At 39.2% G+C, this 15965-nt stretch overlaps 1 protein-coding gene across 1 annotated transcript in view; it reads right to left on the bottom strand.

The window, feature by feature from the left end:
* Positions 1-15965, bottom strand: part of MKLN1 (muskelin 1) — a 165233-nt gene that overhangs the window by 40677 nt on the left and 108591 nt on the right. Inside the window, exons 10-12 of the mRNA XM_051849786.3 lie at positions 13432-13644; positions 4502-4723; positions 934-1063 (exon numbers count right to left, since the gene is read on the bottom strand). Of these exons, the coding sequence (XP_051705746.1) occupies positions 934-1063; positions 4502-4723; positions 13432-13644 (565 nt within the window). The remainder of the gene's footprint in view (positions 1-933; positions 1064-4501; positions 4724-13431; positions 13645-15965) is intronic.

Here is a 15965-nt window from a genome sequence, read left to right as displayed (position 1 = left end):
AGCAGATGGAAGACTGACCTCTCTCTCTCTCTGCCTCTCCTTCTCTGTGTAACTCTGACTTTCAAATAAATAAATCTTAAAAAAAAAAAAAGGTGCTTTTCTTCTTAAATATGAACTATAATAAAAAGATCTCTTTGTTTTTCTTTATTTTAGAAATTTGTGTTAACATAGTACCCACAAATGTTCTCTGATCGCGTTATTTTTATCGTTGTTTTACAAGAGTCAACCATAGAAAGATTTACTTTATAAATAACATTAGAAAGAAAAGCAAACTGATCTAATTTCTCACACTATTTCTCAAAATTAGGCTCTTTAAACTCTTTAAACTAGGCCTTAATCAAAGACACTCTTCTGCCTACAGTAATCACAGGCAAAATAACTACCATGTAAGGTAAATTATCAAAACAATACGCTTTTGAGAGTAACAGGGCACTACTGACAATTATGCAGTGGTACTATGCACAAACTGAGCAAACCAGCGGCACTACAACTAGGAGCTTAACTTCTTAAATGCCGTGCTTCTAAAGTTGTCAGGTGCTACCAGTCACACGAAGTCCTCCCTTCAACGACATACACTTCCACCAGTGCCTACATACAGACCACTGCAATAAAAACAGATGGTGGAAAGGATCAGCCAACACAGAATAATGAGCTTTAAAATACTGATTTTTGCAAAGTCATCTCCCCACAACAAGCACATACACAGCTCCTGTCCAAGTTCACACACGGTCCTCCTGCTTGAAGGAAGCTGTAAGAACAATTCATGTACTGTACACGGGATTGGAAAGCTGGCAGAGTTGCGTTCCTCAGAATTATACTCACCAAAGAAATGGAACAGGGTGAAGAATGGTTAGAAAAAAGAAAAAAAGGGAAAGCGGTTTTCCTTCTGAAGTAGTTAAGACATGCAAGGAGAAATCAGCTAAACGCCCTTACCCATCCCAGAGTCTTTCTTGGTGCCATCGGATATTATGTCTACATGATCAGAGTCCACATCATAGCTAAAAAAATCATTCAAATAAGTCTTTGATCGCTGACCACCAAATACATATAAGCAACGATTTTTCTGAAAAAGAAAAAAAAAGGGGAGAGAGTTGTCACTTCCATGAAAAATTCAGAATGATCTTTTTTAAAATTAAACCTCTAAAAAAGTAATGTTGTTTTCAATTATTTACTTACCTGAGACAGAGAGAGAGGGCATGTGTGCACAGGCCCTCATCTGCTGGATCACCCCAAGAACGCTCACAATGGCAGGGCTTGGGTCAGGCGGAAGCTGGGAGCTAGGAACTCAACCCAGTGCTCCCACAGCAGCCAGACCAGGCCTCAACCCAGGCACTCCCACATGGAATGTCGGCAGCCAAACCAAATGCCCACCCCAAAAGTAACGATGTGATAGATTGCACGACCCAAGCATTATGTTGAATAAGGAAGAAAAAGGAAGCTAAGAGATGATCTCCAGGACAACCTGTTAAAGTAAAAATGCAAGGTACAGACAATGTATACAGGTTGGGGCTTTTGTTTAAGATACGAGAAAAAGGGACGTGTGTATGAGAGAGCAGGGGAGAGTGCAGGCATTCTAGAGAGCAAGTGAGAAGGGAGAGAGCGCGGAAGCAGAGGGACAGAGAGAGGAGTCAGCTTTTTTCAAAAGCCAAGTCTGATAAAGACACTAGGAAGACAGAGATAAAAATCAGATTTCTCTGTAAGTATCTTGACTTATGGTTTTGATTTTGGAATCATGAACAAAATTTTTTTAGAATAAAGCATTAATTTTTCAGGAGAAAAATCTCTGAAATTTGAAAAAAACAAATAGATCTATATAAAGATATGATCATATAGAGAAATGGTATTTCTAGTGATTTTCCATTTTTTTAAAAACGATCCATTCGTGGGAGATAAATTCTAAGCAGAAAAATCATCAGAAAGTAATCTTAAACAGCACTCTCTGATCTATTACCTCTGTTATTGTAAAGACCATTACAGATAAAGCAATATTTTCCTTATGAAATAGGATTTTTAAGTTTAAAAGATACACAAATACATGTACCAAAACAGACATTAAGTAAAAGACTTTAAAAATCTTGAATTTGGCCTGCGCCGCGGCTCACTAGGCTAATCCTCCGCCTAGCGGCGCCGGCACACTGGGTTCTAGTCCCGGTCGGGGCGCCGGATTCTGTCCCGGTTGCCCCTCTTCCAGGCCAGCCCTCTGCTGTGGCCAGGGAGTGCAGTGGAGGATGGCCCAGGTGCTTGGGCCCTGCACCCCATGGGAGACCAGGAAAAGCACCTGGCTCCTGGCTCCTGCCATCGGATCAGCACGGTGCGCCGGCCGCAGCGTGCCGGCCGCAGCGTGCCGGCCGCGGCGGCCATTGGAGGGTGAACCAACGGCAAAGGAAGACCTTTCTCTCTGTCTCTCTCTCTCACTGTCCACTCTGCCTGTCAAAAAAAAAAAAAAAAAAAAAAAAAAAAATCTTGAATTTGAACTGAATTTATCAGTATGAACTCATGATTTCACTTTTGTCTGACTAAAAAATATACACACATAGGGGGAGCCTCCTACTGGCTCAACATAGGAAGAAAATTTTGAGCATCAAAAAGAATAATAGCATTTAATTTAAAAAAAATCAAATACATAAAAATCCCATGAGTTAGTAATATTTTCTTTAAAACCTCATCAGGTAACTGAAATCTAAACTCATTAATGTGAAAATCAGTTATGGAAAATAATCATTTTATGCTGCCTATTCTGTATGTTTACATTTCAGGGTAATGAAACAGTTAATGATAGGAAGTTCTTTTCTAGTTGAATCTCAATTAATAAATGCAGAAGAAACAGAATGAATAAGAAACTCACTAGTTGTTTGACTAGTAAAATCTAGGCAAAGAATATCAATGGCCACTGAAGTCATTAAGTGGAAGGTTGACAGGAAACTTGACAACTGGTCAGCCTGATAACACTCAAACTAACACAACCAAGAGCATAACTAGACATTAAATGTCTTCATATTTTACAATCAGTACCTAAGAAATATTCTCTTACCTCCCTCTAGCCCCCCTGCCCCGGGGAGGGGGGTGAATCTAAAAATCAAGTCTCTGGATATAATTACCAGTTCAGAGAAAATATGAACGACAGAAGAATGTATTAGATGACACTATGAAGATAAAAATACTCAAATTATGAATATGGGCGATTCTAGAGCACAAATGACTCACTTTTTTAAAACAAGTAACTAAGTGGTATACATGTAGGGGAATAAAATAGAAGGTTGGAAGTCTACTGCTGTGGATTAAAAAAATCTAAGAGACCTAACAACCACCTGCAATATATATAGATCTCTTTAGAATCTAAATTCAACAAGCCAGCTATTAAGCAGGCATTTTCAGTATATTATAAAAAAAGTAAACATAGAATGAGTATTAAGTTATACTAAGAAAGTGCAGTTATTTGGTTGGCTGTGTTAATGGTATTACAATTATGTTTTTAAAAGCCCTTAGTGTTCAGAGCTACACACTACAGTACTTATGCCTATAATGAGACAGTAAATGGTATCTGCTTTAAAATATGCCAGAAAAATAAAATGTAAGAATTAACTTAAAAATCAAAGGAAAGCCAAGAAAATGAATAAAATTCAATGAAAGCAGGTAGATACATGTAAATGAGTAGATATATTACTGGTAACTGCTGAAAGTGACAAATACACAGAAATGTATTATTATACTCTATTTCCTTCTCTTTGTAGAGAGAACATGTTTAAAATACATGTTAGGGACAGGCATTTGACACAGCGTTTAAGATGCTGCTTCCCACATCATAGTGCCTGGGTTCAAGTCTGGATTCCAGCTTCTTACTAATGCACACCTTGGGAGGCAACGGTTGACAGTCCACATGCTTGGGTTCCTGCCGCCCACTTGGGAGACCCAGACTGACTTTCTGGCTCCTGGCTTTGGACTGGCCCAGCCCCAGCTGTTACTGGCATTTGGGGAGTGAACCAGAGGAGTTCTCTCTCCTTGTTTTTCAAATAAATAAATAAAATGAATTTAAAAATAGGATAAATGTTAAAGAATGTCTACACTATTTAATATTGTTTGAAAACTGTGTTCACAAAAGATCAAGCTTTCATTAAAACATCTGAAAAGTCTGTTAAGTTGGTTCTGCTGATAAATTTTATTCTTAAGTCTATAAAATCAATTCTTAATTCTTTGTATTTAATGGTGAGTGGCAGAGAGAAAATAAGAATAGATAAAAATTTTCCTAATTATTATGAGAAGTCAGTAAGTAGAAAGGGATAAGGATAATAGCCATAATACATGGATAAACATTGAAGATAATCATACAATGGAAGATCCTGTTCACTGTTAAAGGAAGTTTTAATCTTTGTCACTGCTATACAAATCATTTATTTCTAATGGAAAGCCCTGATCTCTTACTGATGAATTTGGTTTCACACTGCTTTTCTTACAGAGATATACATGACAAAACTAACACAGTGCATGTACAGAAGATTCTTACTGAGTGGAACAGCATGCAGTGTCCTATCCGAGACTGGATGTCTTCAGGTCCAGCATTACAGGAGTCTTCTCGAAGAAGTTTCCAGGTTTGACACTGACAGTTGAAAGCAAACAACCCACTGAATTGTGGTTCACTGGCTCTGCTGTCATCAACGCTGCCATTACATGTCAAAATTCTGCCACCAAAGGTGTAGATCATATGTTTTTCTGAGTCCATACACATCTATCAGAATAAGGCAACAAATTGAATAGCTTTAGTTTGTTCCAATCATATGTTCTATGATGCAATCAAAGTGTACAGTTTTATATTCTTAAAAAGTAAAAAAAAACCTTAAAGATAGTACACATCATTATCATATACACATAATATAATATTGTTCACCATCTAGCAGAGACAGGATGGATTTCTGAATATCTTTTCCAGTTTGCCCAATGAGAGTAAAACATGTTAGGGTAAAGAGCTCTCTGCTTTATTCAAACTGTATAATTTTTCTGCAGAACTGACCAATGGTAACAAGTACAGTGTTGACTTCTACCTAGGAGTGAACACTCATCGTACTCTATGGGCGAAGGCTGATTATACTTTCTTTTCATTCTCCTTATATAATCTCCCTTTTCTATTTTATACCAGCATCACATTAATATCACTACAATAAAATAATAAAGCAGACATGTGAGGAAGACTGACATAGCTAAATGAACCTCTATTTTAGAAATCTCAAATGATGTTACAAAATAAACAACAGTCTTCAGTGTGATTTCTACAGTAGGGAAGAATTTTATCTCTCTTCATAATATTATCTAAGTTTAATTTTCATGTTCCAAAGCCAACCTTGATTCTTCCAAACTCAAGATTATAGATTTTCATAAAAATGTGAGAAAACAGCCATTTGTCAACAAGATAATAAGACTCAAATTCTACTTTAAAGAACATGTGGGGCCGGTGTTGTGGCACAGAGGGGTAATCCACGGCCCACGACACTGGGATCCCATACGAGCATCAGTTTGAGTACTAGCTGCTCCACTTCCAATCCAGATGCCTGCTAATGTGCCTAGGAAAGCAACGGAAGATGGCCCAAGTGCTTGGGTCCCTGCCACTCATGTGGGAGACCTGGATGGAGTTCCAGGCTCCTTGGCTGTTGTGGCCATATGAGAAGTTAACCAGCAGATGAAAGATCTTGTTCTCTAACTGTCTTTCAAATAAATAATCTTTAAAAACAAAAAGAATATATAAATCCAAGTTGGAAATCAAATGTTAAACACAAATGACATTTATAGTTAGAGAATAAATTGCATGAGGACAGCGCCATGGCATAGCAGGTAAAACTGCCACATCTTATACAGGCACAAGTTCGAGTCCCCGCTGCTCCTCTTCCAATCAGGTTCTCTGCTATGGCCTGAGTCCTTGGGCCCTTGCATCCAAGTAGGAGACCCGGAAGAAGCTCTAGGCTGCTGGCTTCGGATCAGCCCAGCTCTGGCCATTGCAGCCATTTGAGGAGTGAACCAGCAGATAGAAGACCTCCCTCCCTCCTCCCTCTGCCTCTCTGTAGCTCTACCTTTCAAATAAATAAATAAATCTTTAAAAAAAAAAAAAGAATAAACTGCAGGTACAAAACTTTCTTTTGCTAAGACATAAATATTATCATTATATATTCAACTTTCCCCTCCCACCAAACTACATTTATCAAATTTTTGCATTTTTTTAAACAAGAAGCTGCTTTACAACCTTTGAATGCTGTTTCGTATTGCTATTATTATTAAAAAGGGGGGAGGTGTTGCCTAGCAGTAAGATGCTTACATTCTGCATTGGTACCTGGATTGGAAACCTGGCTCCATTCCTGTCTCCAACTTCCTGCTCATACAGACCCCGGGAGCCAGCAGTGATGGCTCCAACAATTGCGTTCCTGTGAAGTTCACACGGGAGAGCTGGCTCCCAGGTTTGGCGGCAGATCAGCCCTAGTCATTACAGCCATCTGAAGAGTAAACCAGTGGATGGCAGTACGTTCCCTGGCTCTCACTCTCACCCTGTCTCTTAATTAATTAAAAATAAAGAAGAAATTCTAGCATCACCTAAGCTTTTCCTACCCTAAAAAGATCAACCTTATTTGCCATTTTCCAGGCTTCTCGGAGATTACCAGAATGTAAGATAAAAATCTATTCCACAAGATTATAACAATCTTGGTACATATGGTTGAAAAAATAAGTTACCAAGGTTTTCATGTTCCTGGCACTCCATATAAAAAGTGTTCCCACCTTTTAATCTTAAGTGATCATGTCACTGAAGACAATCCATACACTGCTGAAAACGACTACTCAGAAGGGTTTCAGCTCAACTACTTGTCACTAGGGTTTCAACAAAGCTGGGTGTGCTATCCTGGTCTAAGAATTTATAGCTCATCTCTCCTAATGGGGAGCTGGGGATCATGCTGAACATCCCAAGGGAACTATGTTAAATGAATCTATTTCCATTTTCATAAATTCACAGATTCATACTAATAGTCCATCTCTATTAACAAGCCCAAATGTCTGGCTGAAAAGGGAGTTTCTCTTTCCTTTTGGGGATATTTAAACTTAACTTTGATGTAGCTTAATCTCATTTGTTACCAGGGCTGACATGCAACCATCTTTATCTTGGCGGCTCACCTAAGCATACCAGCCCAAACCAACTCAGGAAAAGAATAAGACTCTAGTAGAATGATATTTCTTTCTGATATCTTAACAAACAACACAAAATACAATTTTATTCCTTCAGCTACCTATTCTAAACTTGATTCTTTCCTAGATAAAATGAGTAGTTTCACTGAAGGTTAATTATTGAACAAAAATAAATTTTAATCACTCTAGGGAATTTTTGCTCTCATTTGTTTTTTCGCTTAGAATATCTGAAAAATATTTCTGAAAAATCAGTAACTTAATAAAGCTCTGTACAATAATGTGTTTTCTGTCAACGTGTTCAAGAAATCTTTTAAGCCAAAAATTGGAAGACTATTCATCTACTCTGCCAGGTTTATAAATACTTTTTTTTTTTTATTTGACAGGTAGTTATAGACCGTGAGAAAGACACAGAGAGAAAGGTATTCCTTCCGTTGGTTCACCCCTAAATGGCTGCGACGGCTGGAACTGTGCCGATCTGAAGCCAGGAGCCAGGACCTTCCTCCAGGTCTCCCACACGGGTGCAGGGGCCCAAACACTTGGCCATCTTCCACTGCCCTTCTGGGCCACAGTAGAGAGCTGGATCAGAAGAAGGGCAGCCGGGACTAGAACCGGCGCCCATATGGGATGCTGGCACCGCAGGCAGAGGATTAGCCAAGTGAGTGGGAGAAACTCAGTCACTTGAACCACCACCACTGCTTCCCAGGGCCTGCACCGGCAGAGAGCTGGAGCCAGGGCCGGGAAACAAACCCAGGCACTCCAATGCAGGGCAGGAGCAACCTAACTGGTAGGCTGAATATCTGTCTCCAAGTTAGATACTTAATTTCTAAAATCGAATAAACAATAAATAAACTTTTTTTTTCTGTAAAGAAAATTAAACTTAAAGGTGACTTTATTTTATCCTCTCACCGAAGACAAAACTGGCAAGGGTTAGATTGGGTTCACAATAATTTTCTTTTCCCACAAATTGAAGGCATTGCTATAAAGCCTTCTAGGTATCCGTGTTGTTTAAACTACACCCTCCCTTCTGCCAATCTCCAAAAGTGCTTCATGCCAATCTGGTTCTCATTTACCTAAAAAGGCAACCAACCTTCCCTCTGTGGGAAGCTTTAGAATTTTCTTTTAATCTTTGGTTCTATAATGTCACTGAGGAAGTTTCTATGCAGGAATTTTTCTCTTTCATCCTGACCTCACCTGATGATCCCCCCCCTCTTTAATCTTCATTCTCTCTAGAACTCCTAGGATTTTTTTTTCTGTTCTTTTCCTCTCATAATTTTAGCTCACTAATTTGCCAAGTTAGAGATGAATATGACATTCCTGCTTTTTAATCAATTTAGTGACATTTTTACTAACTATCATATCTTTAACTTATAATTTTTCTAGCTATTCCTTCTTCATGAATATACTATCTTCCAGAAGTACTTTAAAAATAACTCTTAACATCTTAAACATTTTTCAGTTTATTAGCTGTTTTAATTAATTTCGAATTTTGTTGAGTTCAGTACCTCTCTCTCGTGGTATTATTTCCAAATACTTAGAATGGGTGGGGGTGCTTAATCCTTTCTATATCTGAAAATCCCAATGTGTCTGCCCACAGTATACTGCTAATGTATCCCCTTGTCATTTCACAGGCTGTTGGGCAGGAGGACAGTCAAAGTACATATTCATCCTGCCAGTGACCCAATTCGACCCACAGAGAATACCAATAAGCTGAGATTTTCAATTACTTCAAATTATGTTTTTCTTGCCATTTCTTGGCTAGCTCATATCCCATTTTAAGTAAATTCCTTAAAGTGTTTAGACTTGAAGGACAACTTGTTACTTAGAACAGAATACTTGGTTCACGCTGTCATTTCTTGAGTATCTTTTAGATGCTGCTTTATTTTTTTTTATTAGATGTAGAGAAATCTGATACCAGTCTCATTTTAGCTCTTACAGCTAGCTTGTTCATTTTGTCTAGCTGCCTAAAAATTGTCTTTATCTTTTAAATTCAGTGTAACTAATGTATGTCTCAGAGCTGACTGCGTGAACCTACCCTGAATGTAGTGTGTGCATTTATTATGTGGATTAGTCTTCTTTATTCAGTAAATTTTTCTTGAATTTTATATACAAATATTTGTTTCACTGTTTGGATTTTCTTTTTTAATTGTTTCCAATTATGTAAATGTTGGCTCTCTTTTGCTTGTCTAATCTATGATTTTCAGGCTAATCTTCTTTACCTCTTACTTCTATGCCATGTGGTCCTTATTATTTCGACTGTAAATAGGAAACTTTATTTTTATATTTTTCTCAAATTTTTTTCCTGAGTTTTGTCAGGTCTGGTTTCATCTGTTCCTACTATTTGGCTACATCATCTGCATATCTTTGAAGTTTTCTTCGGAGTTTCAAGCTTCGTTAAGTCATTTAATTCATGTTAAAATACTGGGATATTATTTTCATCTGCTTTATTGTGAAGGGAAGTCTTGCTGTTATTTTTCTTTTTATTGGTTTTCTTTAGTGCACCTCTCTATAAAGATTTGGTGTTTATTGCATTTTAGGTTTTTTTTTTTTTTTTTGACAGGCAGAGTGGACAGTGAGAGAGAGAGAGACAGAGAGAAAGGTCTTCCTTTTGCCATTGGTTCACCCTCCAATGGCCGCCGCGGCCGGCGCACCGCGCTGATCGGAAGGCAGGAGCCAGGTGCTTCTCCTGGTCTCCCATGGGGTGCAGGGCCCAAGCACCTGGGCCATCCTCCACTGCACTCCCGGGCCACAGCAGAGAGCTGGCCTGGAAGAGGGGCAACCGGGACAGAACCCGGCGCCCCGACAGGGACTAGAACCCGGTGTGCCGGCGCCACAGGGCGGAGGATTAGCCTAGTGAGCGGCGGCGCCGGACGCATTTTAGTTTTTTATATGTAAGTTAGCCGAATTTCCACGGACCAGATGATCTTACAGAGGTTCCCGTGAAGCAGGGATGTCACTGCTTAAGTTCTCTCTCCACTGCTGCTGCCAACTTGAATGGTTCCTTCACAATTTTGTGCCTCCATGAAGCAATGTCTTCTCAAACTCGGTGAGCCTCATCTAGTGAGGAGAATCTTTCTCAAACCGAGTTCCTCCAGGTCCTTGCTAGCCAATGAACAAGGAGCCACTGTCCCCTTTCCTCATGGTATTTCCCTCATTTTTAGGAAATAGTGCTGTCACCCTTGAAGCTTTCTGCACACTGTACACACGTGAACTCACTGACCTGGCCGACGGCTGCTCTGCTCCTGGCACTTCCCTCCATGATACACCAGCTAGGTCACTCGGCATTCCCAGTTCTCCCTTTTGCACTGTTGTGGACTTCAACACAAGTCCTGGGTATTTCATTTTTGGCTAAACTCAGAAAGAACTGGTTGTTGTCTGTTTTGTCTGGTGTTAGTTTTGCTGAATATGTGGTTTGTGTATGTCTTTATAAAAACCTTTTTGTTTGAATTCTCATTCTTCCTGAAAAATCACGCAAAGCAATAACATGCAAACCCTAAGAACTAAGCTGTAACTGTGTTCTTAAGAAATCTAAAAACTGGCTGGCGCCGTGGCTCACTTGGCTAATCCTCCGCCGGTAGCACCGGCACCCGGGGTTCTTGTCCCAGTTAGGGCACCAGGTACTAGTCCCGGTTGCTCCTCTTCCAGTCCAGCTCTCTGCTGTGGCCCGGGAGGGCAGTGGAGGATGGCCCAAGTGCTTGGGCCCTGCACCCGCATGGGAGACCAGGAGGAAGCACCCGGCTCCTGGCTTCAGATCAGCGCAGCACCGGCCGTAGCAGCCATTAGGAGAGTGAACCAACGGAAGGAAGACCTTTCTCTCTGTCTCTCTCTCACGGTCTATAACTACCTGTCAAATAAAAATAATAATAATAGAAAAGAAATCTAAAAACTTTAAATTTTTAAATGTTAAAATTCTAAGTAGAAAAATGACTTTTAAACGTTTCTTCATGCCTCTAGCTTTCTTATGATCTACTTTAATGTGAGCATCATGTTAAATCCTATAACATCATGAACATTCAGTGTTAGATCCAAAGTCATCACAAACATCCTGAGTTGTAAGTTCTAACCTACATGTTTTATTTAAATGAGATGGAATACAAAATAGAGGCTTATACAGATCATGCTACTTGCTCCATGTCACAAAGCTAAACAGAACTAAGTCAGGACTAACATCTTGGTTTCTTTACCCTCAGCGTTCTAGTGTACCATCTAATGAGCTGAAAAACAAGCCTTATTTAACAGAACTGAGCTTCCAAGGAACACCCTACTGCATTAAAGTTAGGAGAGACAAAGGCCACATAAAAGAACTCAACACGTGCTGTAAGCATTTTATCCTGAGCCATTCTTTTTTTAACCTGTAAAAATAATGACAGCAGTATGTTTTGTAAAAGAAACATGTAGCCATTTGGAACAAGAATATAAATGATTCCCTAACAATATTATCCACAGATGTTGCATTTTTTTTAAAGATCAGAACCAGCTTAACTTTCCTTAGAGTTCTTATTTTCTACCTGAATGACACTGAAGATGCCAACAGGGATGTGTCCAGCTTTGCAGTGCTCAGTTATACAGAGCAGGCAGAAATTCTTAATTCAATATGGAATGTATCTTGAAAATATGCTTTTGATTTTCCACTAACTACTTACTTGGTAGACACAACTTAATCATGTTTTTCTTACTAGTTTCCTATAATGATTATATGTTAATATAAATATCACAAGTAGATAGTTTTACAAAACAAACAATTACCAAAATCTGTGAAGACTCCCAGAGAAAATTTTAGGCCTAAGCTGAATTGTTATAATTGTGGGGGCTGGCACTGTGGCATAGTGGGTTAGGCTGCCACTTTCAGTTCCAGCATCCCATATGGGTGCCAGTTCGAGTCCCGGCTGCTCCACTTCTGATCCAGTTCCCTGCTTAAAGCAGTGGAAAATGGTGCAAGTGCTTGGGCTCCTGCACTCATGCGGGAGACCTGGATGAGGCTCCTGGCTCCTGGCTTTGGCCTGACCCAGCCTTTGCAGCCATTTGGAAAGTGAACCAGAAGAGGGAAGGTATCTCTCTTTCTCTTTCCCTCTCTCTTTAAACTCTGCCTTCAAAAAATAAAAAAGTAAACTGTCATAATTCTGGTATAACCTTTCCAACTACTAGATAAAGCAATATTCATCAAAATAGCATCATACATCTCTTAAGTCCCTTTTCTCTGTATATTCCTAAAAAAATCTGGACATGGGCTCAGCAAAGTAAAAGTATGTACAGAATTCAAATTAATGCCTGTTTGTCTTATACTGAATTGATACAGAGTAAGTTTTTCAAAGACATTATGACAATGATAATGACACTGATGGGAATAATAAAAGAGTTACATGCACATTAACATTAAAGTAGCTTCTAATATTTCTACTGTAGTTTTCTTGTACACAACCCCATTACATGACTGCTGCTGATGCAGAGTTTAAACTTAACCTAGAATATATCTTATTTAGTACCTGGGTTTACAATGAATTTTTGATCATAACCAAAATAACTAATATGAATTAAATATTTTTGACTAATTAAAAGAGATGCTCTAGATTTTAAATTCTCAAGCCCATTATAAAATGATTTTAAATTTCTTTCAGAAAGATTGAATTTTTATTCAATGTTAGAAGGGCAAGTTGTTATGATTTAGATATTTTCACAAACTTGAAAATGTTTCTTCTAATATTGCTCCATCTACTCTCAAAAGTTTTTTTTAAAGATATTTTTATTTATTTGAAAGGCAGAGCTACATACATAGAGGCAGAGGCATAGAGAGACACAGAGAGGTCTTCCATTACTGGTTCACTACACAAATGGCTGCAAAGGCAGGAGCTGGGCCAATCCAAGGCCAGAAGCCTGGAGCTTCTTCCAGGTCTCATGTGGGCGCAGGAGCCCAAGGACTTGGGCCATCTTCTACTGTTTCCCAGGCCATAGCAGAGAGCTGGATGGGAAGTGGAGCAGCCTGGACTCAAACCAACACCCATACGTTATGTCGGCACTATAGGGAGTGGTTTTACCTGCTGCGCCACAGTGTTGGCCCCTGAGAAGTTCTTGTAAATTAAAAACTATTTCATCCTGCACAAAACCAGGGGCCAAAAATGTAATGAATGTACCCACCAAAACAATAATTATTTTTATTGTCTGTTATAGTAATTTGTAGCAGAAATCACTCACAACTTGCACAACATCTGAAATAAATCTAAAGCAACCATCACTGCGGTTCTTGAAGATTAATTCCACCATATATTTAACTGAGCACCAAACCTGATGATCAAACACCAACTTGGGCCCGCCATCAGCTGCAGTGTCTTCACTTAGCAGCGTCCATGTGTTTGTATCAATGTCGTAGCGATAGAAGTCACTTTTCAGAGATTTGCTGTTCCTCACAGAGGAATCCAAGTAACGGCCCAGTGTGTAGATCTGCCTCCGCTGGGTGTCAATGCACATTTTATGACATGACCTGGCACTTGGACCATTCTGTAGAGCAAACAAAGAAAAATTTGAAGAACAAATAACAGAAAATAAAATGAAATGCCCCTTTTGTTATTTCTCATTAAAAGATTTGCAACTAAACTAATTTCAGTCTAATGGTAGACTTAAATCTCTAATGGAAAGCAAAAGCAGCATCTGGAAACACAAATCTTACCCCTAAAATGCTTACAACCTTCCAGAACAGATGAATTACAATGCACCTGTGGCACTTCGCTTACAACATCTATATGTCTTCTATCATACATTGTTTTGTACTTTAATCATTTGTGTACACAGTTCAACTCCCTATTTACATGTCAAGTTCCTTTAAGACACATCGGTCTTTTTTTTTTTTAAGGATTTTTAAAAAAAATTATTTGACAGGTAGAGTTATAGACGGTGAGAGAGAGACAGAGAGAAAGGTCTTCCTTCCGTTGGCTCACTCCCCAAATGGCCGCTAAGACCGGAGCGTGCTGATCCAAAGCCAGGAGCCAGGTGCTTCTCCTGGTCTCCCATAGGGTGCAGGGCCCAAGCACTTGGGTCACCCTCCACTGCACTCCCAGGCCACAGCAGAGAGCTGGACTGGAAGAGGAGCAACCGGGACAGAACCCGGCGCCCATATGGGATGCTGGTGCTGCAGGTGGAGGATTAATCAAGTGAGTCACAGCGCCAGCCCCAACACATTCTTTAAAAAACATTTTTATATTTCTCATATGAATCTAGCACATATAGGTACTCAAATTATCACTCCAAGTACAAATAGTGAATTTCAAAACTGGAAGAAACTATAATATAATCTTTACTTTAATTCTCCCTTTTTAAAGATGAGAAAACTTAAGCCCAGACAGGAAAGGTATCACCTTGAAAGCTAATAAAGCTAATGACAGAAGTAGAGTAAGAATCCATGTCTTCGACTTCTTCATCCATCAATTGTTTTTTTTTTTTTTAAAGATTTATTTATTTTATTTGAAAGGCAGAGTTGGGGGGGGGGGAGAGAAAGAGAAAGAGAAAGACAAAGAGAGAGAGAGAGAGAGAGAGAGAGAATCTTCCATCTGCTGGTTTACTCCCAAATGGCTGCAACAGCCAAAGCTGGGCTGATCCCAAGCCAGGAGCCTCTTCCGGGTCTCTCACACAGGTGCAGAGGCCCAAGGACTTGGGCCTCTTCTACTGCTTTCCCAGGCCTTAGCAGAGAGCTGGACAGGAAGTGGAGCACACAGGACTCGAACAGGTGCCCCTATGGGATGCGGGCACTGCAGGGGGCAACTTCACCTGCTATACCACAGCACTGGCCCCTATCCATCCATTCTTGACGTTACATAAAAACAAACTCTTCTGAGTAAATACTATCAAAAATAGTGTATGATCAACAAAAACAAACTAGTTGAGATCACTTATATTACAAGTTGAATAAGAAGTTGAAAACAAGTTACTGTAGTATAACTAATAAAGTTCGTAAGAGGAAGAACAGAACTTCAGTTGGCTAGGGTTTGATTAGCTGAAAAGGGGAAATGAAAAAGAAAATCCCCAAGTTCTGTTCATATTATTAATGTGAATATATGTGTATGTTTTACTTAATTTTTATTACAACCTTTTAAGGAAATATTGACCCAGCTACTCCACTTCTGATCCAGCTCCCTGCTAATGCACCTGGAGAAGCAGCAGAACATGGCTCAAGTCCTTGACTCTGCACTCACACAGGAGACCCAGATGAAGCTCCTGGCTCCTGGCTTTGGCCTGGCCCAGCCCTGGCCATTCTGGCCATTTGGGAAGTGAACAAGTGAATGGAAGACTCCCCACCGCCCCCCGTTCTGCCTTGCCCTCTCTGTAACTATGACTTTAAAATAAATAAATAAATCTTAAAAAAAGAGAAAGGATTGCCTTCACAATTGAGTAACTCAAAAACATGTGATAAATCACTGCCGTAATTCCTGAAGTAGTAAATTCAAAATTTTGAGGGGAGAGTAGTAGAAACTCATGTTTCAGCTAAATTAGCACAAGTAGTATTAAAATGATGAGCAAATTATACCCTAAGCAAGAAGAAAAAAGGAAATAAATATAAAAGCAATAAATAGAATAGAAAATATTAAAAATGAAGAAAAATTTTAAAGTTGGTTCTTTGAAAGTTTGATAGAATTATAAACTACTAGAAAGACTAAATTTTTATAAAGGGAAAGAAAATACAAACTGCCAATATCAGAATGAAAGAGGAATAACTGGACTCTAGATATGATATTAAAAATCAGGGATTGTAACAAAAAAAAAAGGTAAAATTTGACAACCTAGATAAAATGTACATATACCTTGAAAACACCTAACTTACCAAAATG

The sequence above is a fragment of the Oryctolagus cuniculus genome, chromosome 3 (genome assembly GCF_051225735.1).
Source record: "Oryctolagus cuniculus isolate XC-2025 breed Fujian yellow rabbit chromosome 3, ASM5122573v1, whole genome shotgun sequence".
Taxonomy (NCBI): Eukaryota; Metazoa; Chordata; class Mammalia; order Lagomorpha; family Leporidae; genus Oryctolagus; species Oryctolagus cuniculus.
This window is presented reverse-complemented; position numbering and strand designations above follow the sequence as displayed.